Source organism: Argiope bruennichi, chromosome 11, assembly GCF_947563725.1.
Source record: "Argiope bruennichi chromosome 11, qqArgBrue1.1, whole genome shotgun sequence".
NCBI classification, from domain to species: Eukaryota; Metazoa; Arthropoda; class Arachnida; order Araneae; family Araneidae; genus Argiope; species Argiope bruennichi.
In genome coordinates this window covers 11,521,178-11,548,441 of record NC_079161.1, presented here as the reverse complement: position 1 = coordinate 11,548,441, position 27,264 = coordinate 11,521,178, and the positions used below count along the sequence as shown (strand labels likewise).

The 27,264-nt window shown below is 36.8% G+C and overlaps 1 protein-coding gene across 1 annotated transcript in view; it reads right to left on the bottom strand.

Moving 5' to 3' along the window:
• Positions 1-27,264, bottom strand: part of LOC129957571 (uncharacterized) — a 356,141-nt gene that overhangs the window by 111,601 nt on the left and 217,276 nt on the right. Inside the window, exon 4 of the mRNA XM_056069934.1 lies at positions 10,294-10,373. Within this exon, the coding sequence (XP_055925909.1) occupies positions 10,294-10,373 (80 nt within the window). The remainder of the gene's footprint in view (positions 1-10,293; positions 10,374-27,264) is intronic.

Here is a 27,264-nt window from a genome sequence, read left to right as displayed (position 1 = left end):
GAATATGAAACGTTTCCTGTGTTTAAAACTGGAAACGAGAACTCCTGGTAAATCCCATTTACTGCCTTAACTTTTCTCCAAAGTTGCGCACTGGTTGTATTTGAAGTGATAGAGGAGACAAATTGGAGCCATGATTCCCTTTGGCTACGACGTCGAATGCGCCGTGCATTTGCTCGGGCTTTTTTAAAGGCAATGAGATTCTCCGTAGTTGGATACCTACTGAAAATTCCCCATGATTTCTTTTGTGTCTTGTAAGCGTTGCGGCATGCATCGTTCCACCACGGCCGACGAAATGCTCGTGGGTGGGGTGAGCTCTTAGGGATTGCAATGTCAGCAGCATTTCTAATTGTGTTAATAACATTTTGAGTAGCATCAGTTATATTTTCAACAGCAACCATTGCTTCTGTAATAACTGCAAGTTCAGTGAATGTTCCCCAATCTGCCCGCTGGAATAGATATCGTTGTGGACGCTGTGTTCCACAAGTACTATCAGCATGGGAGACAATGAGAGGGAAGTGATCACTATTAAACAGACTATCTCCAACTCTTAAATTCAGCAATGGGAAAAGTGAGGGAGAACAAATAGCAAGGTCAATACTGTGGAAAGTATGCGTCGGCTCATGGAAATGCGTTTGCTCATCATTATTAAGGAGACAGAGACAATTTCCCGAGATAAATTCTTCAATCTGTCTCCCCCGAGAATTTGAGCTATCTGAACCCCATAAAGGACTATGGCCGTTAAAGTCACCAATCAAGAGAAAAGGTCTAGGAAGCTGATCAACTAAAGCATTAAGGTCGTTTTGACAAATAGTTTCATTTGGCGGTAGATAAATAGAACAGACTGTAACGAGAGTTCTAACGTGAACCTGGATAGCTACAGCCTGTAGAGAAGTATGAAGAGTTAGTGGGGTACTGGGGAACTGGTTGGAGGTCAGAATGCAAACTCCACCAGAACTAATTCTTCCAGTATCAACATCTTTCCGCACAGAATTATAACCACGAATCTTAAAAGGAATATCTGACCTCAGGTGGGTTTCCTGAAGTGCAAAGCAAACAGGTTGAAATGTATTTAATAAAACCTTAATGTCAGAAATCTTGTAACGAATGCCGCGACAATTCCAGGAAAGGAAAGAACACATTAAGAATTATTTGGGGAATTTTTATTATCATTCGTAGGCGGAGTTGCAGAAGCATCACAACTCATCTGAAAATCATCTTCCTCCTCGGAGGGATGGAGTCGCAATAATTCCGGACTCTTCGGCTGACCACCGAATAAGGAAGTTAGGTCTTTACGAACAAGGCCAGATTTTGCCATATCTAAGGCAAGAGATTTTTTGGTAGAAAGAGCTAAGGTAATGTCTTTAGAAGAACGACCTGTTTTTGAAAGTTTCAGTGCCAGTGATTTCTGTGATTTTGAAATTTTTTTCCTCTTTGGTTTTAACTTGTGTGGTGAACCAGCATCTGAAGCATCTAATTCAGTTGTTAGCTGATTATTAGAAAGGGAAATACCTACACACGATTTATCCTGTGCATTTCCAGGAGTGAAAGGAGTTATTACCTTTGCCGCTTCTGCATAACTAATGCCAGCCGGTGGTAGACGGGCTTTCACAATCCTTTTTGCTTCTGGATAAGATATTTGATTCTTAACCTTGACAGAGAGTACTTCCTTTTCTAATTGCCAGATAGGGCAAGTGCGGGAAAAGGAGCTATGCTCTCCTTTACAGTTAACACATTTTTCATTTGCAGTGCAATCAACGCTCTCATGCCCGGCCTCAGCACAACGGGCACAGGTAAGAGTACCTCGGCAAGTAGCTTTGGAGTGACCTATGCGCTGGCACTGAAAGCAACGAAGTGGGTTTGGTATGTATGGTCTGACAGCTAATCGCATGTACCCCGCCTTAATAAATTCGGGTGTCTTTGGAAAGTGGAATGTCAGAATAAGGTGTTTGGTCTTCATAACATTACCATTCCTTTTAATTGTTATTCGCCGGACTTCCGTAACGCCATGGTTTCGTAATTCTTTTAAAATTTCGTCAGTCTCCTCATTATACAGCTCTCCACAAGTAATAACTCCTTTAGAAGAGTTCAGAGATCTGTGTGCACTAACAGTGACAGGTATCGTTGACAAAGATTTAATTTTCAAAATTTTTTGAGCTTGTTTCTTATTGGCTACTTCAACAAGTAAATCGCCAGAGCGAATTTTCCTTATTGCTTTAGCTTCACCGATATGCCCAGATATAGCCTTTTCAACTAGAAATGGTGACACACCGTGAAATGTTTCATTTTCAGATGATACACGACTAATTATGAAAAACGATGGTGATGGAATTTGATTTTGAGGCCCCATACGATATTGCGAATGATTCGGGCCCGACGGCACCGCCCACCACGGAGCCCAACAAGGGAAGGCAGCCACCGGCTCTGACCATTCCCAGCCTCGGCGCTTACCTTGGTGCTAGCCGGAACCTATACGCTCGGAGTTACCCCCGGGGACAGTGACCACCCTTAACGCCAAGCCCAAGGAGTAACCCCTTCGCTTGATCCCTAGCAGACTAGCCACTCAGGTGACTAGCTACCAGCCGATTGATGCACAGGGGACCACAGTGCACCACCCGTCTTTCAAATGGGTTGCCACGCACGGCCAACACGTGGGGTTTTGACTGTCCATGAGAAGCAAGAAGCAAACAGAGCGGCGACAGCTTCTCATGGAGAGCTCCCTCGCTTGCCGTCGAGGGAAGGAAAGACACAGCAGAAAGCAGAAGGCGTAGGGGAGTGGAAACATAAAGGGAGTATAGATCCCTGGGTACCTCGGGATTGGGACACCCGTACTCACCTATAGTAGGTGAGCCCCTGAGGGGAAGTTCACTTTCGGATATTCCCTCCTAAGTTCATTATGTATGCAAAATAGCTCTTCTTTACATGCTGGCACAGCGCATCACACAAAACGAGTTTTGCCTGTAAAATAAATTTAATAGCCAGCGAGTGTACTATTCTTTCAATTTTTTCGTGTACTCATACAATATAGTGGATATTGTGCTTCCTATTAATAATAATAAAAAAAAAATTAATCTTCAGTTATGCAGTTTGCTTACTTTTCTTTTCAATTATTTGATTTAGTTCGACATCAGAGCGCTTTTAATTCGAATTTTCCGGTATTCTGAATTTTCTTTGAGCACTTGGATATCTTTTCAAAAATATTAAATTCTCATTTATGATTCGAATATATTCAGAGTCATTCGAAGGAAAGTCTAAAAAGTGGAAAACATTCTTAGTGTTGCTGAATTTTAATTATAATCATTTTTATCGTTATTTTCTCATTAAGAGGACTAATTTTTTTTAATTATTGTCATCTTATTTTCTAAAATTATTACTTTATTTGTGTACTTTTTTAAATTTAAAACAGAATAAAAATAAATCTTTCCCTTTATTTCTATTGAAATCTTTTATATCTGGATGGTACTTGCAAACACTACTTCAAACTCTGTTTTACTTCGTAATAAGGCATATTTCCTAAGGATAATAAGACATGAGAAATATAATCCTGATTGCGAACAGTAGGTGGCTGCTGAAAATAGAAATTAAATTACTTTTTTTATCATCTTTACTTGTAATAAAGATGAATGCGTGTCTTTGCAAGTGTGTCGGCGACATACCTACAGACCCGACAGTTGACACAGAGTTACTAAACTCGACGCATGTATTTTTTGTTTGAAATATTTGAACTCCATAATATTTTCTGAAATATATTAACTCACTGTAACAAAATAAAATATTATGAATTTAAATCCTTTTGAAAAAAACTAACTTTTTTTATGAATACGAGAAATTTTATAGAATAGTGCTTTGAAATATTATATTTTACAAATATTCTGTAGTACACATAAGATTTCAATACTGAACTATTCTATTTTCTGTACTCATGTTTTAAAAAAAGACATTTTGGTTTTAAAAAACGCATTTTTTTCTGCGAGTTGAAGCTTAATCAATTCTGTTTCAAATTTAAGTTCAAATTTCAGGAGGGAGGATGAAATTTGGGAAACCCATACAAAATGAATAGAACGATGGAAAGCTTCTAAAATAATACGAGTTATATGACAATCAAAATTTGAAACTTCAAAATAGCTTGCTAAAGCAGTCATCAAGACCAAAGTACATAAAATATTTAATTGAAAATTTTAGGGGCCATTCATTTCAGTGAACCAACTGAGGTGAAAGGCGGCTTTGAAGTTAAAATAATTAATCTGAAAGAATTTTCAAACCAAACTTATCTGAGGATGTAAAAATGCATTTAAAAGTAACTGGTTCATTGAATATAACAGATTAAAAAATGTTCTTTCTCTTAACGAATTCGCTTTGAGGCTCCTTTTTTTATTCAAACTTTTGGACGAATCGTAGTTTTATTTTGCTCCTACATTTTATTTTCAATCTCGAATCAGCAAACTTTCAATGCGTTCCAGACCAGTAATCACCTGCAAATCAAAGGCAACGCGGAACAAAACTTATCTCCCCGTCCATCTGAAAAGCAAACTTCTTCATCGATCGGCGTTAGGCAATAAATAAAGCTGCGACAGTAAATCTCGACTTGACAGCGATAAGTGACTCCGTGTAGAATTTCGATCAGCTCGTAAATTATTCTACGAGAGTCGAAAGAGTTCACGCGCGCGGTTTAATGGAATTAACAAGACGTGGCGTCGGGGCTTTCTGGACGTGCGTTGGGGGGTGCCCTGAATTCCCTCGGACCTGTTCCTGCGTTCCATTCTGTGAAAAACGAAAAGTCTCGCATTACGACCTGTTTAATGCGGAATCGGAGGTGTCCGAGTAAAAAAGTTCAAAGAGGTTGCACAGACAATTTGTGTAAATGTGTGGTTTTAGGAACATTAAGTGATTCATGACACATTTTGTACCAGATTGCTCATAAACAGCGAGTCGTAATCTTTCCCTCGGGGTAGGGAATGGCAAGATCTTGAGATAATTCGAACAGCTGTGCGGTAAAATTGAGAAATAACGTCAGCTCCAAAACAATATTATTTTCAAGTAACGGAAGTATGGCCCTCGACTTGGTCGTATGCAGTAAGTACCGTCTTAGGGATTGACTTGGACTTTCATGTCCATGATTCCGTCAAACTGATAGATAGACTTGAAATTGTGTTATTTTAATAATCTTACTTACGTCCTGTGTATTGTATGCTTGAATGTTTGTAATGGAAATCAATCCCATAAGATTACAGCATCTATCTTCTAAGTAGTAGAGTAACTTCGCTTTTTTTATCCGTCTCGTAAACACAGATATTCATAAAATTCCTTCTTTAGCTTTCAACAACGATGAAAATCAAGTTGATTAAATATTAAATGGAACAACGGAAACAGTTTGAACTACAAGCCATTAACCCTTTCACCGTCCTCTCCTGTCCACGAAAATTTCAGTTTTTCCTCTGTTTTTCGCCACATTAGGACAAACAAAAATAAAATCTCAAACAAGTAAACATTTACAAAGCATTTTAAAAGTTTTAAAATATAGAAGAAAGTTTGAAGCGCCTTACGGCCGTTCTGCAGAAGTTTCACTTGAACGTGCTAGACGCGTTACGGACGATGAAGAGGTTAATGTAATCTATTGTTAGAAATTAGGAAACAAAAGTGAAAATTGAGAAAAAAAATTTGCAAAACTATTTAATTGGTATAATTAAAAAGAAAATTTTCAAAATTTTGAAACGGTGTAAAATTTACTTTTGTGCAGTGATATTTTCGAAAGCTCAATTTTTAATTAAAATTTCAAATTGAAGTTTAAAAGAAACCGCTCCAATTTGTACATTCCCATCCTTTAAGGTTATATAAACCAAATCTAGTAGCTGCAGGTTTAGCAGTTTGACCTGTAGAGCATCAAAGTGCCAACACACACACACACACACTTTTATCTTTATTAGTAGTAGAAATAACAAAAATGTTCCTTAATTATTCTTTAGAAATTCATTTATACATTATTCGAACTTCAGTATCTAGTGTCGAGTTTCGAATTAACCCTTTCTAAGGCCGTGGAAAGTATGCTTCCCACACCAAATTTATCAATCTTTGTATGAAATGATGTAGGTTGGCATAAGTTCTGACAATTTTTTTTTTAGAAAGACAGAAACTTAGATGCTTCAGTTCTTTATCCCACACAAAATGATGTGTCTTGGTTTGTCACTTATTTATTAATTAACCAAATTAATTAATTAAATTAAATTTATCTAATAAGCTAAATGAATCCCTTTTCTTATTCTAATTTCAAGCCTAAAAATATTATATAATAAGATTAGAAAAAAATGGCCCTTTAAAGGGTTAATGAATGTTTGATTCATTTTGGTGTTCTTTGGTTACTTATGAAGCTTCTTCAACACATTCTCTTCCATTGGAATCGTCAACATTTATTGATTTGATTTTGCATACAAAATGCTCCTGATTTAATTATTAGCGACTGTATAAAAATTAAATGGACAATTTCATTACTCTTTAAACACAATAGAGGCATATTGGATATTCGTATGATGGCAGATTACTGTTGGTATCAGCAAAATGACGTGTTAAAAAAGCTTACTGTAGTTTATTCCACTCCGAAAGATTTTTTAACTAAGTTATTTCTTCCTTTGTTTTTATTTGAATTTTCTTATTTATAATTTTTAATTAAGCTATTTTTAACTTATAGGAGATTTATTGTGTTTTTCAGAGAATTAAATTGCTTTAAATAACTTATTAAGTCTTGACGTTTTCATTTCAACGCCTATAAACTTAAGTTTAATTTAATTCATTAAATGCAATGTTTTACAAGCGAGAATTGATGGGTAAAAACTAAGTTTGTATTTGTTTTCAGTACATAAATTACACATAAAATTAGTTTGCTAAAATTTCTCGGAATTCAAATGTGTTTGTATAAGTAATCTATGTTACATGTCAACAAAGGGCAATGAAATAACAATATCAATGATCTAACAGTCCCGCATTGAAGTTAAACTGCGGTTCGACTCCTGCGAATTCATTTCTACGAACATAAGTTTTTTTTCTAAAATTTAGATGTGAAAGGAATGAAATTGGGTAAATCTTAAAACTAATTATTTGTAAAACTAGTGAAGTCAAGGATTCATTTCTTTTAAAACATCAATTTTGAAAAAAAAAAACTGGCAAAAACTTTATCCAAGACGATGGTTCAGCAGCAAAAATAAAATCTGAATCTCCGAATCTTGTAATCTCTAACACGAAATAAATAAAAGTAAACATCTCAAAATGGCGACAGACTTAACATCTCAGCCATTTATTTGAATTTATTGACACAAAACACGATTCCAGCTTTCGAATAAACTGGCGAAAACAGTACAGGAAGTTTTTGCATATTCTGTCACGAGACTTGCGGATCGGGAATATCGATTGGTAGCCAAAAGGCAAGTGAATGAATTAAAATTCTTCTTAAATCGTAAGGATATCTGGTACGTAGATCATTCAGATAGTAGTTATTTTTCTTCGCAAGTCAGAAGTGAAATGCCAAATTAAATCAATTAGATACAAGGCTGGAGAAAGTGATTCGCCAAAGGTGATATCAAACTGGAAATACAGATTAGAGAATTACTTTTGATAAATGTCCCCTTGCATTTCAGCGATCCTTTAGGACTAAATATAGATATTAGAGTCTAAAACATTAAAGAATTAGAGTTTATGATAAGTTTATAATATCAGAGTTTATGATTATATAAGGAATAGAGTTTATGAGTGAGTGTTAGTTAGTTAGTTCTGATTTTGTGGCACAAGAGCCATATCTGGCTATGCTGCGCCAAACATATGGTTAAAGATAAAAAATATTCAGTGAAGTTGTAAAAAGTTAAAGTAAAATTTGCAAAAACCAAGAAATGTGAAGATAAAATTGAACAAGTTAAATAAAATGGAAAACACCAATTTCTTTCAAAAAAGTAAAAATATTTGGATGGGGATGTTCTCCCACCAAGTCACGAATGTTTCAAGATGATGTACCGAATAAATGTAATCGCTGAGGATTAAAAATTGGACATTCTGATAAAATATGAATGACAGTTAAATTAACATGGCACGAATTACAGACTGGGCATCGCTCACCAAATAGAAGATGTTTATGTGTGAGGCGAGTATGGCCAATGCGAAGCCGTATCAATTAGATGTTCAGCTCGCGTATTGGCACAACTGGCCACAGAGTAATGTCAGGTTGAAGAGAATGCAGTTTATTAGAAATCTGCAAATCCCATGATTCTTTCCATAGACAGAAAATACGTTGAGAAATATATTTTTTGAAATCAGTGTACGGAATAGCTCGTTGTAGAGAAGTGGATGCTGTCTTTGCTGCAGCATCGGCAGATTCATTGCCAACAATGCCAACATGGCCAGAGTGAGTGAGTGAGTGAGTATTATACTAGCGCAAGATCCATTCTCTGGATAAATTGCGCCGCAACTAGATGAGAGCTTTTTCTTTACATCTTAAAACTGTGTATAAAATATTTACAATCCGATATTAAAAACAATTACAAATTAGGAACAATGATAAGAAGGAATCAACATTTCAAATTTCTTTCATAAAACCAGCTTCCTTTAAATAAAGGAAAATATTAAAATGCAGTTTATGTCCAATTAAAAGCGGAAGACAAGGAAACAACTGTATTAAAATACTTAAGACGCAATGTGTCCAGTGACTGACATTCAATCAAAATAGAGTTTATGATATAAGGAATAGAGTTTATTATATTATAGAGTTTATGGATTGGATTGGATTGGAATTTGGGGTTTTATGGCACAAAAGCCGGTGTCGGCTATGCTACGCCAAACACAAGATAAAAATATGAAACAATTTTAAAAAGACTAAAATAAGTAGTGAAAATTACTATTAATCGAAAATTTCAAATAATATTGTAGCTTTTCTTTTAAAAAAATCAAATGAAGCCAGACTGTTACAAAGCGTTAAAAACTGAAAATCTCAAAAACAGAAAAAACATAGGTTAAAACCTAATGTTTATGATATGATATGATTCGAGTTTATTATGATTAATCATTATACATATTAGAGCTATGATATGCTAATTATGATTAGAGTTTATGATTATCTAAATTTTAAGATAAAATGAAAGGTATTTAAAATTTTTAAATATTAATTGTTCTATCAACATTTATCCTATAAACCCAGTTGCTTCACTTATTTCCAAATAATTAACTCTTTGCACTCAAATTGTGTCTCTCGCTCACCATTCAAGAAGGTGCATCATTTTGACGGTTTATTTATTTATTTTTTAAAAATTTATTTTTAAAAAAACACCTAAAGACTGTTAAAAAAAGATGCAGATTGATTTTTCCGGTAAAATTCAACTTAAAACTATAATAACTTTTTTTAATAACAATAAGCAAGTCCTTATGTTAGCTGAATAACTTCGCATCGAATTACCTTTCCGAGAATAAAAGGGTAATAAAAGCTTTGTGCTGTTTATTGGAGGAAAATATGCCATATCTAATTCTTCATTTACATTTTTTTTAGGAAAACGGTGTATGTCTGAAAAATAAAAATAGACATTATTATTCTCTAAAGCAATCCATCTCTGTACGGTAAGATTGGCTTGGTTTGGTTTTGTGGTGTGTTTTTTTGGCGCAAAAGCCATATCTAGCCAAACTGCGCCAAGCAAAAAGTTAACGGGACGACTGGGATATTAAATAGTTAATTATAAATGTGATGCCAATAGCAAAGAGGTTTATCCAGTAAAGCATGAAAAAGGACTTGCTTAGTATAATAAGAACTAAACAGTAAATTATCCCTCATTGGATGATATTCCGAAACGATAAATTATTTCTCAGTTTTTGTTTTAACAGAGTTTTGCCGATGAGAGTAAAATGTAGTTTTCGTAACACAAGTAATTGCTCACTAACATAAGCAGACAAAATTTTATAACTCATTCGAAAGTCAGATTCCTATCGAACCATTTTCTATTGTGAAACTCACGAGGTAGACTTTTCCAAATTTATGAGCGTAGCTTAATTACCATCGAATAAGGGGAAATTACCGCTCTGTTTGCAGTACGCTGGGAAACTTCCGGTTCATTCACTATTGTTTGGGCGGGTGTTAAAACGAAAGTTTTCTCAAGCCAAAATAAGTCACATTAAGGAGAGCGAATTCATTAGCAAATGGGTGAAGTAGAGTAAGTTTGTGACTTATATAAATTTTAACACAGTTTGATGAAAGGCATCGTATTGAATGAGTAGAAACCGATTTAAAAAGCAAAAATCTGATATTTAATTTATCAAACGGCAAGTTGGGCTTACCCATGGTGGATTAGAAAGATTGTCAGGTCCACTGGACTGAGAGAGGGTCACGACCACGTCGATTAAGAAACAATACATTCCTAGTTTACAAATAAATAAATTTGTAAAAGCAATAAATTATATACATGATAAAGTGTTAGAAAAATTATACTACATTATCAGGTATAATTGTCTAAGTTCCTATATGTTTCATTAAGTTCATTATTTATGCAATCAAAGATCTGCTTCAATTATATTGTGTACAAACATAGATGTCGGGCTGCCTGGATTCACGGATTGTGGGATTTAAAGGCGCAAGAGCCATAGATGGCTATACTGCGCCATACATATGGTTATAATAGAAAAAGCGTGTCTTTATGTAAAAACAGAAACCGATTAAAAATTACTTGGCAATGTCTCTTAAAATTAGCAACGATAATAAAAAATGGTAACGAAGCATTAAATAAGATGATATAAACCAATTTCTTTTAAAAATTTAAAAACATTTTTGTGGGGATGTTCTCCCACAAGCATTTGCATGTCCACTGTTGAATCATTAAAAAATCGTAAACGATGATGATTAAAAACAGGGCATTCAATTAAAAGGTGAAGAACTGTTAAAATCGTTCGGCATCTGGAGCAAAAAGGAGCTCGATCGCCTAATAAAAGATGTTTATGGGTTAAACGAGTGTGACCAATGCGGAGTCTAGTCAATTTGACTTCGAGCTCACGCACTGGAAGAGCAGCCCATAATGTAATTGTAGGTCTAATACAATATAATTTGTTACTGTTTTGTTGATTCCACGATTCCTGCCATATAGCATTAATACGACGCTTAAACAATTGCTTCGCATCGTAAAATGGCACCTCACGCTGCATAAACAAAGACGCCGTTTTCGCAGCGTTGTCAGCCTGTTCATTTCCTGTTATCCCAACGTGACTCGGAACCCAGCAAAATAAAATTTTGTAGTCCCTGTTTTCCAGAGTTCTTAAGAGGTGCAGAATTTCCAGAACGATAGGATGTATTTGATTATGAAAATTGGAGAGTGTTTTCAAAGAACTCATGCTGTCGGTGTAAATACAAAATTTACGCTCAGTAGAGAGAGATACTGTTTGTAGCGCATAGAAAATTGCCATTAATTCAGCGGATAATACTGAAAAAGAGGTATGCAAACGATAACTTATTGTTTCTGTATCAAAAATGATACCACACCCAACCTGTCCGTCCGACTTGGAACCATCTGTGAAAATAGGCATATGGGTCGAATACTGACAGCGATGAGACATAAAAAGGTTTTGAAAAATTACAGGGGCCGTTGTCGGTTTCTCAAATCCATAAAAAGGATTTAAAAAGGAAAACCGAGGTAAATCCCAAGGAGGAAATGCAAATAAATCAAATGTATGAATACTCACATCATGTAGTTCCGAATCCTCGAGGAGTGATTTAGCTCTCTCACAAAAGGGAAGAATGTGAGAACGTCGAGCCATGTATAATCTCCGAAGGCGAACAGGAAGCATAAAAGAGTGTAAAGGGTGTTTCGGGATTGATAAAGCACGGAGGTAATATTGTACAGACATTTTTTGGCGCCGTAAATTTAAAGGAAGATGGTGACAGACAACGTAAAGACTCTCCACTGGTGAAGTTCGAAATGCTCCCGAACAAATTCTTAGTGCAGAGTGGTGTATGGTGTCCAATCTGCGTAAAACGGAAAACCTTGCAGACCCGTATACCATACAACCGTAATCAATGCGTGAAAGAATGATTGCTTCGTAAATTCTAAGCAAAGATGTACGATCTGCTCCCCAAGTGGTTCTTGATAGTACCTTAAGAATATTCAATGACCTGTCACACTTCTTCCGCAGATGTAGGACATGCGGAAGGAAAGTGAGCTTACGGTCAAATATTATCCCTAAAAATTTGAATTCATCCACAACAGGAATTGCGACATTTCGAATGTAAATTGCAGGATCTAAATGAAGACCTCTTTTCCTGCAAAAGTGAATACAACGACTTTTTTCTGGAGAAATCGTGTGTCCATTATCATCACACCAGTCAATAAGCTTATTAACTGCAATCTGCAGTTGGCGTTCCATTGAGTGCATATTGCTGCTTTGGCAGGAGATCTGGAGATCATCTACATATAAGGTGCTTTGAACAGATGAAGGTAAAACATTAAGGATTTGACTAAAATGAAGCATAAAAAGCGTTACACTGAGGATGCTTCCCTGTGGAACCCCCTCAGCTTGAATAAAAGGATCTGAATAAAAATTACCCATTCGAACACGAAACGATCTTAAAGATAAAAAGTTCTTTAGAAAAACAGGCAAATTTCCTCGAAAACCAAAATTTAAAAGAGTTGTAAGAATTCCAAAGCGCCAAGTTCGATCATACGCCTTCTGAACGTCAAAAAATACGGACACTAGATGATTCCGACTGACAAATGCATTGCGGATTTGAGTCTCGAGAAGGACGATATTATCAGATGTGGAACGCCCTCTACGAAAACCGCTCTGCATTTGCGGAATACATGCCCTCTTCTCTAATTCAAAAACTAACCTAGAATTGATCATTCGTTCCAATGTCTTGCACAAACAACTTGTGAGAGCTATAGGTCTGTAATTCAGAGGGTCAAAAGAGTCCTTACCGGGTTTAAGGATGGGAATAACAATAGCTTCGTGCCATTGCGAAGGGAACTTCTGCTCAAACCAAATGCGGTTATATAAATATAACAAATTTGAAAGAGAAGTTTCAGATAAATGGCGAAGCATGTTATAGGCAATTCCATCCGGACCGGGGCTTGTATCCTTAACTTTAGACAAGGCCGTTAGCAGTTCATGCATCCTCAACTCAGAATTGTAAGGAAGGGATCTTCGGGTGGAAAAACGCAAAACTCTCCGTTCCGCGCGATTCTTCTTCGCCAAAAAAGCAGAATTATATGAATCGGCAGCGGAAACTTGTGCGAAAGTATACCCGAGAGTATTAGCAACATCTATGGGAGAGGCAATCGTTCTATTTCCTGTCTTTAGCACGGGATAGGAGAAATCTTTGTAGATCCCATTTGCAGCTTTTACTTTTTTCCAAAGCAATTTGCTTGAAGTGGAAGATGTGATTGAAGACACAAAGCGAATCCAAGATTCCCTCTGGCTTTGTCGGCGGATGCGGCGAGCATTAGCTCTGGCGCGCTTAAACGCAATAAGGTTTTCTGTTGAAGGGTACTTGCGAAAAATATTCCATCGTTTCTTTTGTTCTCTGTAACTGTCGCGGCAAGAGTCATTCCACCACGGTTTCCGGAATTTCCTCGCACGTGGGGAACATTTTGGAATGGTATTGTTTGCGGCATAAATAATACAATCGGTAACATTTTGCACTGCTTCCGTGATATCCGAAAGTTTAACCATTGTCTCTGTGATGTCTGCAAGTTGCGTAAAAGCAGTCCAATTTGCCCGCTCAAATAGAAAACGCGGAGGACATGGAGTCGCAACGCCACTATTAGTATGGGGGACAATTAATGGAAAGTGATCACTGCCATAAAGATCACTGGCAACTGTGAAATTCAGAAATGGTAGCAATTCAGGAGAGCAAATGGCTAGGTCAAGACTATGGAAGCTGCGTGTGGGTTCATGAAAGTACGTTTTCTCATTATTATTGAGCAGACAGAGACAGTTATTGGTAATAAACTGCTCGATCTGTCGCCCACGAGAATTTGTACTTTCTGAACCCCACAAAGTACTATGCCCATTGAAGTCGCCGAGTATTAAAAATGGTGAAGGCAGCTGATCAACAAGATTATTAAGTTGCTGCTGATTGATGACATCATGTGGTGGCAAATATATAGAACAGACTGTAACAAGTGTTCTTGTATGAACCTGAACTGCCACAGCCTGTAAGGGAGTATGTAATTTGAGAGGTGTACTGGGGAAAAGGTTAGAAGTTAAGATACAGACACCTCCAGAATTACTAGTTTCTGTGTCTGCATCCTTACGGATTATATTGTAGCCACGAAGTTTGAAAGAAACGTTAGGATTCAAGAACGTTTCTTGAAATGCAAAACAAGAAGGATGAAATTGATTGATAATGCACTTGATGTCAGTAATTTTGGATCTCAGACCACGACAATTCCAAGAAACGAAGGTACCCATTAAGAAATATTGTTGGGAGATAAATCATTTGCAACATTGCTTTGAGTTTTTGGAACATCACAGCTCATTGTAAAATCCTCCTCCTCTGACGGATGGAGGGAAAGGTGATCAAGACTAGTGGGTTTATCAAATATGGTCGGCAAGTCCTTGTGAGCTAAGCCCTCTGTCGCTAATCCCAAAGCGACTGAATTCCGGACTGATAAAGACGAAATTTTTTTCTTCAAGTCTCTTTGTGAACGACCTTTTTTTGAAAGTTTGAGAGCCAGAGATTTTTCGGAAGCAGATTTATGTTTCTTTCGTGTGTGTTTGATTATAGTCGGCGTAACATTGGAAGACTGATCAGATTCAGATATTGTAACTGAACTATCAGTTTCAGAGTTAGCCTTAAAATCTTTTGTGTCATATTGGATCCCTACAGTTTTTGGTGGACCCTTTACAACAGAAGCATAGTTTGTTCCGAGTGCAGGTGTACGAGCTCTGACAATTCTCCGAGCTTCAGGAAATGACACCTGCTCTTTAACTTTAACAGAAATAATCTCTTTTTCTCTTTTCCAGATAGGGCATAAGCGAGAGAAAGAGGCGTGGTCTTCTTTACAGTTTACACATTTTTCTTTCGCTGAACACTCATTACTTTCGTGGCCAGGTACTGCACAACGGGCGCATGTTAAAGTCCCGCGGCAGTTAGCCTTTGAATGGCCGAAACGCTGGCAATTGAAGCATCTCAAAGGATTCGGAACATAAGGTCTTACGGGTAATTTCATGTACCCAGCCTTTATCGACTCTGGCAATTTTGGAGAGTTAAATGTTAAAATAAGATGCTTAGTATTAAGGAGTTTTCCATCTCGCCTAATAGAAATTCGGCGCACCTGGGTCACTCCTTGACTTTGCAGTTTTTGAGTGATTTCTTCCAAAGAGACATTGAACAGTTCCCCACAGGAAATTACACCTTTCGAGGAATTCAAGGAACCATGTGGAGTAACAGTAACTTTTATTGTGCCCATAGATTTCAATTTTAAAATTTTGTTCGATTGTTGTCTTGATGCAACTTCAACGAGTAGGTCACCTGAACGAAGTTTTCGAACAGATGCCACTTCTCCTACACTTCCGGTTAAAGCTTTTTCTACAAGAAAAGGCGATACGGTATGGAACGATTCTTTAACTTCAGAAACACGCTTCACAATAAAAAATGCATCGTACGGTTTTAAAACTTGTGACGGTACAGAAAGATGCCCACTGAAGGGAGCATTGCGGCGAGGCCCCATGCGATATGAAAAGACTTCAGGTCCGACGGCACCGCCCACCACGGAGCCCAACAAGGGAAGGCAGCCACCGGCTCTGGCCATTCCCAGCCTCGGCGCTTACCTTGGTGCTGGCCGGAACCTATACGCTCGGAGTTACCCCCGGGGACAGTGACCACCCTTAACGCCAAGCCCAAGGAGTAACCCCTTCGCTTGATCCCTAGCAGACTAGTAACTCAGGTTGCTAGCTACCGGCCGATTGATGCACAGGGGACCACAGTGCACCACCCGTCTAAAGGGTCGCCACGCACGGCTAACACGTGGGGTTTTGGCTGTCCATGAGAAGCAAGAAGCAAACAGAGCGGCGACAGCTTCTCATGGAGAGCTCCCTCGCTTGCCGTCGAGGGATGGAAGGATCAAGCAGAAAGCAATAGGCGTAGGGGAGAGTAAACATAAAATGAGTAAAGATCCCTGGGTACCTCGGGATTGGGAGACCCGTACTCACCTATAGTAGGTGAGCCCCTGAGGGGGTCGGGCTGCCTGGAGTCACCTATATCAATAATAAAAATAGATATGTGTGTGTGTTGGCGTTCTGCAAACCAGACTGTTTGATCTATAGCGACCAAATTTGACGCATACACACTTGGAGGGCGGAAATGAGCATTTGGAAGTGATTTTTTTTAAAATTTTAATTTATTAGAAACTTTGCTGAATTTTGTCATTTTTCCACGATAGCTTCTAAAAAATATAATTTTACAAAAATAAATTTTACTACGTCTCAAAATTTAAAAAAAAAATTTCTTAATGATACTAATTTAATTGTTGTAAATTTAAATTTAACTAATCAGATCAATCTACAGTTTGATCTACAGTTACAAAATTTTGCACATACAGTCAGTCACAAAAGTCTACATACACCCGCTAATTTTCTCAGATCTAGCACTTTACTCATATTTTTGTATATACAACTTTATTTTCGTTAACATCTTGGATAATAACTCATATCTAAGAAAAAAAATTATAAACAAATTCGTTAAAATATAACAAAAATTAACAACATATTAAATTATATAGTCACAAAAGTCTACATACAGAGACAGAACAATACAAACTTTCAGAATTAAATGCCAAAAATGTGACATTAATACTTTGTAGGACCTCTTTGAAGTAACAACTGCCTGAATTTGGTTTGGCATCGACATAACCAGATTTTTTGTCGTCGCAGGTGTAATTTGAGACCATGCAAACTCTATTGCCTTCTTTAGGGTATCCTTGCTTGTTACCGATTGCTCCCGAACTCTCCTATCAACTTCCACCCAAAGGTGCTCGATGGGATTATGGTCTGGGGACTGTGGCGGCGATTGGTTTGGTTTGGTTTGGTTTTTTGGCACAAGGGCCATAGATTTGGCCATGCTGCGCCAGACTACGTAAAATTATTTCAAGTTAAAATTTGAAATTCCTTGGTATAGGAGACAGCGTGAAATAAAAATTAATAGTAACAGAAAATAATTAATTGTTTCAAAACAGAAAGGACAGTAGACTAAATATGTGAATAAAAACCAATTGATTTTAAAAAGAGTAAAAGGTTATCATGTGGATTTTTTCCAAGTAAAGTAGATAAAAATATGTTATTAGATTTTAAAAAGTGTAAACGCTGTGTGTAAAAATTTGGGCATTCAGAAAGTATGTGTTGGACGGACATAATACAGTTACACCGAGAACACATCGGAGCTTGTTCTCCTAACAGCAGATGACGATGAGTATATCGAGTGTGACCCACTCGTAATCTAGTGAGGACCGTATCCGCTTTTCTGTTCATTTGAGAAGGCCAAAGTTTGATGGTAGGTTTAATTCCATGAAGCTTGTTCTCGTTTTCAACATCCCACTCTCTTTGCCATTTGTTTAAAAGAAATATTTTTATGTGCTTTTTCAAGTCTGTCAAAGGTATAGTAGTATTTTTTGTGGTAGTCGCCAATTTGGCAGCTCTGTCGGCTCTCTCGTTGCCCACGATCCCAACATGTGATGGTACCCAACATAATAAAACTTTAAAATCTCGACACGCTAGTTTATTTAAAATATCCAAAACATTTGAAACTAGGGGATGATTATGAAATTGAGGATGAAATGAGTCTAGAGACTTTAATACACTAAGAGAGTCTGTGTAAATGATGAAATGCTTTTGCAGACTATCAGAAATTTCCTCCAATGCATATAAAATGGCAGTTATTTCTGCTGTGAACACTGAACAGTAAGAATTAATTTTAAAAGAAAGCACATTATCTGGTAAAATGACTGAAAAAGATACACTATTAGCTGATTTGGATCCATCTGTATAAATTGGAATAAAGTCAACATAATGCTGCCGGTGTTCAAGAAAGATTTGTTGATAGATGATATCCGATGTGTCAGATTTGGTTAAGCTTGTGAAAGGATTTAAATAATGAAAAACAGGAATTTTCCAAGGAGGGAACTTATTTTTCGGTTGAAGGGTTACGTTTAAATAGAGTTGATTTAAATCTGCAAGAATGTTATGTACTCTCATATGAAATACAGGAATGAAGGATTGCCTGGCTTCGGCTAATCGAATCAAGAATGGGCGCAGCTCAAAATCATGAAATGGATGATTTATGTTCGATTTAATCCTAAAGTAATAGTTCAGAGAAAGCGATTGTCTTCTAGATTCAAGGGCAGGTTCGCAAGTATCAACATACAGGCTTTTAATGGGTGAAGTTCTGAAAGCTCCTGTACATAAACGAAGGGCTGCGTGGTGAATTGGGTCCAATTTTTGCAAAATACTTTTCCTGGCAGAACCATAAATTACAGAGCCATAATCGAGCTTAGAGAGTACAGTCGCCTTGTAAATCTTAAGCATGGAGATTCTACCAGCCCCCCAAGCTGTAGTCGATAATACTTTCAGAATATTTAGAGACCTTTCACATTTTTTCCGTAACTGCTGTATATGAGGCAGAAAGGTAAGCTTTTTGTCAAAGATAACACCTAAAAAACGAATTTCATTGACAAATGGTATATTTTCTCCATTTAATTTTAGTTCAGGGTCCAAATGAATATTGCGTTTATGACAGAAATGAACACAAGCGGTTTTCGATGTAGAAATAGTAAAGCCATTATTGTTACACCATTGAGTAATACTATTGATTGCAATCTGCAGTTGTCTTTGGATAAAATTCATATTCTCTCCTGTACATGATATGTACAGGTCGTCAACATATAACGATCCTTTCACAAAAGGGGATAGTTGTTTTAAAATGTTATTTATTTTTATGATAAAAAGGGTTACGCTTAAAACACTACCCTGGGGAACACCCTCCTCCTGAATAAAAAAATCTGAAAGTTCTGTTTGCACTCTGACCTGAAATTTTCTGAGTTTTAAAAAGTTCTTTATAAAAATGGGAAGATTTCCTCTTAATCCGAGATCATGCAAGTCTTTTAAAATCCCATACCTCCAAGTTCTGTCGTAGGCTTTTTCAATATCAAAAAATATGGCAACTAAGTGTTTTCTCTGTAGAAAAGAGAGGCGAATATCAGTTTCAAGAGCCAAAAGATTATCGATAGTGCAACGACCTTTTCTAAATCCACTCTGGGATGGGTGTAACAATTTATTGTCTTCCAGGTAATAAATTAATCTGTTATTTATCATTCTTTCCAGCACTTTACAAAGACAACTCGTCAAAGCTATTGGACGGTAGTTAGATGGATTCGTCGGATCTTTGCCCGGTTTTAATAGAGGGATAATTACGGCCTGTTGCCAAATTGTGGGAAATTGGTGTTCTCTCCAAATGCGGTTGTACAGATGTAGCAAATTCTTCTGCGACTCTATTGTTAGATGTTTGATCATGGTATAGGTGATATTATCTGGACCAGGTGCAGATTCATGCATCTTTGAGAGGCTTGTTTGAAATTCCCGGAGACTAAAGTCACAGTTGTAAGATTGATTAATTTTAGAATCAAAATGAAATTTTTGTTTTTCTGCTTTCTTTTTGTTCTCCAAAATCATAAGGGGGTAATTTTCGCTACTGCTTGTATGGGCTAAAGATGAAGCGATGGTATTTGCAATATCCTTTAAGGTGGATATTGTTCTTCCATTATCAACTAAAACAGAAACACTATTCGATTGAGAGACACCAGAGATTGTTTTAATTTTATACCAAAGTTTTTTGCTGGATATTGTTGATGTTATGCCGGAAACAAACTTCTGCCATGACGCTCTGCGGCTAAGTCTTTGGATTCTTCTGGATTCTGCTTTTGTCTTTTTAAAAATAATAAAATTTTCTGTTGTGGGTCGTCTGCGGAATATATCCCAAGCCTTCCTTTGTTTCTTATAAGCCTGTTTGCAGTCATCATTCCACCAAGGTTTATTTTGTTTTCTGTAATTACCAGTAGTCTTGGGTATTGATTTATCTGCTGCTTCAATTATGGTTTTGACAATATAATTAAGTGCATCTTCGATAGTGGCAGACCCAATAATTTCAGAATCAATATTGGCTAATGAAGTGAACTTTTGCCAGTTGGCTGCATTTAAAATATATTTAGGTGGCCGGAAATTACTATTTGAATTCTGTCTACTGTCGGTTATAATTAATGGAAAATGGTCACTGTTGTACAGATTATTGTCAACTGTTAAATTCAAAAAAGGCAGGAGAGATGGAGAGCAAATTGCGAGGTCAACTGAATGAAATGTACGTGTGGGTAAATGAAAATGGGTCTTTTCATCAGAGTTTAAGAGACTTAAATTATGATCTGAGAGAAATTTTTCAATCTGCAGACCACGAGAATTACTATCAGAATTACCCCATAAGGGACTATGGCCGTTAAGATCGCCAATAATTATAAAAGGAGGTGGAAGTTGATAAATCAAATTATTAAGATCTATTTGACTGACATTTTCATTTGGAGGTAAGTAAATATTGCAAACGGTAATTAAAGATTGTGTTTGGATACGTATAGCCACAGCCTGCAGATTGGTATTAAGGGCCAATGGCATGGAAGGGGTATCAGCTGCAGCAAGTATTGCAACACCACCAGAAACACGTTCTTGGATATTATGTTTACTATAAGTTTTATAATGACGGATATTATGTTTGTCTGTTTTGAGGTAAGTCTCTTGCAGTGCAATAATGGCGGGGTGATGTTTGTTAATAAGATCCTTTAATTCAGCATTCTTGTTTTGAAAACCACGACAGTTCCAAGAAATGAAAGAGGCCATGAAAGAAAAAAACACACAAAAGGGGAACACCGCCTGAGACAGAATAAAAACCACTAAGGAGAAGTGGGAAGGACTTCGCTGTCGCTGGTAAGCATTTCATCATCGGACAGATGCACTTTGAGGAGGGGATCTTTATTATGTTCTTCACTCGTTTTTTTAATAGAATCCTTCAAAAAATCTTCTTTAGTAGGGACACTATTTGTAAGAGAATTTATAATGTCTTGATCTCTTTTCTCAGCAAGTCTTCTTGCGCGTTTCGCAGATTTTGATTCTTTTAATTTTACCAATTCAGTAGATTTTTGTTCCAGTTTTTTATCTTCTCGAGCTTTTTTAGAATTTCTTTTTAATGGAGAACCCCCTTTTGAAGAAGGCGTATTGGAGATGGGAGCTTTATCTGATGCATTATTGATATTTGATGAAACCGTTGTAGAAGATGCAAGAATATTTGATTGTAATTCTCTAATATCAACTGCAGAGGAAGCAATAGTTGGAGGAATTATTTGTGCAATATCTTGCTTGGTAGGATTCTGGGACATGGTAGAAGCAGAAGAAGTTTTTTCCCATGATTTTTTTATCTCAAGCAGTGCTAGCCAGTCGCTTTTCTTTATTGTAATTGTTTCATTATCTACTGAAGGATGTGTGGTTGCAAATGCTGTAGAAGTGGAACCTGTTTGATCATTTCTTAATTTTTTCTCAGAAATTGTTTGCGAGGGATTTAAAGCTGCTGAATAGGAGAGACCTGGTTGGGGGGTTCTATCGTTTACTATTTTCCGCGCTTCTGGAAATGAAATGTTTCGGGTAATTTTAACCGTTTGTATCTCTTTCTCTTGTTTGTATCGTGGGCAGGATTTTGAATAAGCTGGATGTTCTGCGGAACAGTTGTAACATTTTGGTATGGTAGATGAGCAGGCATTACTTTCATGGTCTGGAAGAGAGCAGAAAGCACATATTTGTTTAGAAGATTTACAGGCTGTTATTGTGTGACCAAATTTTTGACATTTAAAACATCGAAGTGGATTTGGTATGTAATGTTTAACAGGACAATTAATGTAAGCAATTTTGACAGATTTCGGCAACACAGGAGTATCAAATGTAAGTATTATATGTTTTGTCGGGAAATTTTGATTATTTCTTTTTATTGATATTCTACGAACTGATATGACTTTTTGTGCTTTGAGAGCGTCAAGGATATCTTCTTCAGTATCCCTGTTAAATTCACTTTGTGAAATAACACCTCTTGAATGGTTTAATGTCCGATGTGGACTGACATTAACTTCAATATTTGCTATTTTTTCAAGTTTTGATATATTTTCAGATTGTTTTGAATTTGCAATTTCAACAAGTAGGTTTCCACCGTTTAGTTTCTTGATAGATTTCACTTCTCCAACCATTGAAAGAATAGTTTTGTGAATTAAAATCGGAGATAAATTATTTAAAGTATTTTTTTCAGCACTTATAACAAAAAATTTCGGATAAGCATTACTAATGTGTGAATTTAAAGTTGCCATGCGACATCAGAAAAGATTCGGGCCCGACGGCATCGCCCACCATGGAGCCCAACATGGGATGGTAGTTACCGGCTCTGGAGAATCCCAACCTCGGCACTTGCCATAATGCTAGCCGGAGCCTATACGCTCGGAGTCACCCCCGGGGACAGTGACCACCCTTAACGCCAAGCCCAAGGAGTGACCCCTTCGCTTGATCCCCTTGAGCAGCCCAGTCATAAATCTAGGATACCGGCCGATTGATACACCGGGGACCGAAATGTACCACCCGTCTAATGGGTCGCCACGCACGGCCAACACGTGGGGATTTTGGCTGTCCATGAGAAGCAAGAGGCAAACAGAGTGGCGACAGCTTCTCATGGAGAGCTCCCTCGCTTGCCGTCGAGGGATAGAAGAGATACAGCAGACAGCAGAAGGTGTAGAGGAGATTAAACATAAATGGAGTAAAGGTCCCTGGGAACCTCGGGATTGGGACACCCGTACTCACCTATAGTAGGTGAGCCCCTGAGGGGCTGTGGCGGCGAATGGAGCTGTTTAGGAGTTTTATAGAGTAGCCATTCCTTAACAATCTTAGCTGTATGTTTTGGGTCGTTGTCTTGCTAGAAGACAAAGTTGCTCCCAAGACCGAATTTTCGAACTGATGGAAGTAGATTGTCTTGCAAAATCTTCAGGTATTCAAATCGATTCATTATGCCACCGATAAACACTAAATTGCCCACTCCAGCGGCCGCCATTGCTCCCAAACTATAACACTGCCTCCACCGTGTTTCACAGTTGGAGTCAAATTCTCGGGATTCATTTCTGTGTTTTTTTTTTCCTCCAGATTTTTCCGCGGCCATCACTCCCGAACACGTTGAACTTACTCTCGTCTGTAAAAACAACTGTTTTCCAAAAATTAAAATCTTGGTCAATATGTGCAGAAGCAAAATCAAGTCTCTTTTGTTTGTTAGTAGATGAAATGAACGGTTTTCGTCTAGAAACTCTACCATTGTAGCCGGCTGATCGAAGGATTCTACGAACAGTTTCTGGGTGCACTTTCTTTCCACTAGCGGTTGCAATTTGATTCGCTAATTTTGGAGCACTAATTTTTGGATTTTTCTTCATTTTTCTTACTATGGTTCTTGCATCACGATCATTAAGCTTCCTTGGACGACCACATCGATATTTGTTAAGCACATTTCCACGCATAACATAATTTCTGTAGATTGTTTGAACAGTTGACCGACTTTTTTTTTACAATTTTTGCAATTTCTGCATAAGATTTCTTTTCACATTTCATTCTTACTATCATATTTCGAAGTTCTAAAGATGTTTCCTTTCCCTGACTCATTTTGTTGAAGTTACAATGTCAAAAAATCTCGGGAAATGAAGATTAGAATAGATAATGAAACATGCAACCTCAAACTAAGACAATCTTCCAAAATAGCTTCGTATGCAAATTTTTTTCCGTCCGCCAATCAGGTGTATGCAGACTTTTGAGACTTGATAATTACTATACAAATCACAAAATTACCTAGAAATTATTATTTCCGAATATTTTTATTATGGAAAACAAATTTTTTAGAGAAAACTGAAGGAGTGATATGTTTTTTAAAATTGAAATTTAATTGATTTTTGAGAAACCTTTATTTTGATCAGTGTATGTAGATTTTTGTGACTGACTGTATATACCTCAGAGGAAGGGAATGTGCAGCTCATAGCGATTTTTTTGTAAAATTTTAATTAATTAAATATTAAGCTGAAGTTCAGCGTTTCTCCGCGATAAATTCCGAAGGAACAAGAATAAATTTTGCATTGTTTATAAAATTTACAAAACAACTATCTTTTTAATGATACCTATGTAATAATCACACAAATTTTTGCTGAATTTTGGAAATTTTTATATTTTTTTATTAAAATTATCTTTTTTGCCTGATTTCCAACAACAGATTACATTGTTGCCCTGAAATTCAAACCGTTTTCATCATTCTATCAAATATTTATCGTCGTAATTTTCTTCCATTGCTGAAACCTAAGAAAGGAGAATTCTATTTAATATCTATGTACTTCACAAAACAAATAAAAAATTGAAATTACAATGTCGCGAAATTTAGATGATAGATTAACCAAATATTTTTGTTTTTATTTACGCTCCGATGTTATGGGTTTAGGTTTGGTTTTATGGCGAAACGGCCATCCTGGGCCATACTGCACCAAGTATATGGTTTGACATCTGGCCATATTAAAATAGATGGTTGGTTGGTTTTTGTGTTTTTTTGGCACAAGAGCCCTTCTTGGCTAAACTGCGCCAGACTTTTGTTGAGTTAAAGTTCAATTCTAGAAACCATTTGAATTAAAAGCGATAAAGGTTTTAAAACACAAGACACATATGATACGCAAAAATGATTATCAAGAAAAAAGAAAAATGTTAAATACTCATATAAAACCCAATTGATTTTAAAAATTTAAAAACATTTGGATGGTGTTTCTCACCAATCAAGTCTTTTAAGTTAAGAGAAGTTGACTTAAAAAGGCAATGACGCTGATGATTAAAAGAAGGACATTCAACAAAGATGAGTGAGTGAGTGATTATTTTTCTAGCGCAAGATCCATTCTCTGGATAAACTGCGCCGCAACTAGATGAAAAGTTTAGTGCTACGTCTTAAAACTTTGTTTAAAATGTTTATAATCTGTTATTAAAAAAGACAACTACAAATTAAGAACAACGACAAGGAAAAAACATTTCAAATTTCTTTGATAAAACCCGCCTCCTTTAAATAAAGGAAAATGTTAAAATGCGGTTTATGTCCAATTAAAAGCGGAAGACAAGGAACAACTGTATTAAAATACTTAAGACGCAATGAGTCCAGTGACTGACATTCGATCAATATATGTCTGATAGTTAAACTATCACCACAACGACTACAAGTTGGTGGTGGTTGCTTTAAAAGTATATGTTTATGTGTTATTCTAGAATGCCCTATGCGTAATCGTGTCAGAATAACATCGCATCTGCGATTTAAGGAGGAACACCAAAGTTCAATAAAAGGTTTCACTTTGTGTAGTTTGTTTTCTATCTCAAGGTTCCATTGGTTCTGCCAATTTTGCAAAAACCATTTCCGAACCGAAGAACGTACATCAGCATAAGGAATTAATTGTTCGTGGGATTCGGTTGCTGATTTTGCTGCAATATCCACTATTTCATTCCCCTGGATACCCACATGAGAAGGAATCCAACAGAAAAGAATTTCAAAACTATTCTGACAAAGGTTCTTAAGCAAATTCCCGATTCCTGAAATATATGCATGATTGTGCGATTTTTTAACGAGGGCTTGAAGGGCACTCCAAGAATCAGAATAAATTATCACCTTTCTAAACTTATTCTTAGCAATATATTGTAAAGCACAAAATATTGCTGTGACTTCCGAGGTAAAAACTGACGTAAATTCATGTAATTTGTGACTTACAACTACATTCTCACAAGCAAAAGCATAACCAACGTGAGACTCTGTTTTGGAACCATCCGTGTATACAGGAATGTAGTCGCTGTACATGTGTCTGTGAGCAGAAAAAAGTGCTCTAAAAATAAAATCAGGAGTATTGGACTTTAGAAATTTTTGAAATGGATGAAGCAAAACAATATCATATTGAGCCCAAGGTGGTATACAAAAAGGACTTTCGTCCTGAATTTCAACATTATGGTAAGTTTCTGGTAAAATCCTCAAAATACGTGTTCCCAGAGGAGGTATACAAGATCTGCGGACGTTGAATAGTGGAGATTGATAACAATTTAAAAACGTTCTCCTTAAAGGGTGAGATCTGTTCGATAAAACACGGAAATAGTAGCAGGCGGACAACATGTTTCGTCTAAAAGACAACGAGGGTTCATAAGTTTCAACATATAGACTGCTAATCGGGGATGTTCTAAATGCACCGCAGCATACACGCAGAGCCTGATGATGTACGTAATTAAGACGAGATAAGTAAGAATTTCGAGCCGAACCATATACAAAACAGCCATAATCCAATTTAGAGCGAATAACGCTTCGATATACTTTCAACAAACTAGTGCGATCAGCACCCCAAGCAGTATTTGACAAAACTCGAAGGATATTCAACGATCGCAGACATCTGTTCCGTAAATCCATGATATGGGGGAGGAAAGACAAACGTTTGTCGAATATAACACCTAGGAATGTATGTTGGTCGCATATAGTCAGAGGATTACCGTTCAGCGTCAATTCAGGATCTGGATGTAGTGGCCTTCTACAAAAATGCACGCATCTAGTCTTCTGAGCAGAAAATGTGAAACCATTGCTTTCGCACCAGGTTGTCATGTTGTTAATTGCAATTTGTAATTGCCGTTCTATAAAACGCATATCCCTAGCAGAACAGGAGATCTGCAGGTCGTCAACATAGATGTTTTTATGTACAGTGGTTGGAATGGTGGAAAGAATCTGGTTGATTTTTATAATAAATAGAGTCACGCTCAATACGCTGCCCTGCGGCACTCCTTCTTCCTGGCAATAAGCTTTCGACAGAGTATTCCCCAATCGGACTCTAAATAGTCTGTGTGCTAAAAAATTTTTGATAAAAATAGGTAAATTTCCACGAAAGTTAAAATTAAACAAATCCTTTAAAATTCCAAATCTCCAAGCTCTATCATAAGCTTTTTCTATGTCAAAAAAGACAGACACCAGGTGATTTCTTCGTACAAAGGCATTTCTTATGTCTGTCTCCAAAGCTATAAGATTGTCAACAGTGGAACGCCGCTTCCGGAAACCACTTTGGAAAGGGGATATAAATTCATTCGTCTCTAATACATGGATCAAGCGAGAATTCACCATTTTTTCAAGAAGTTTGCACAGGCAGCAAGTTAATGCAATAGGCCTGTAATTAATGGGAT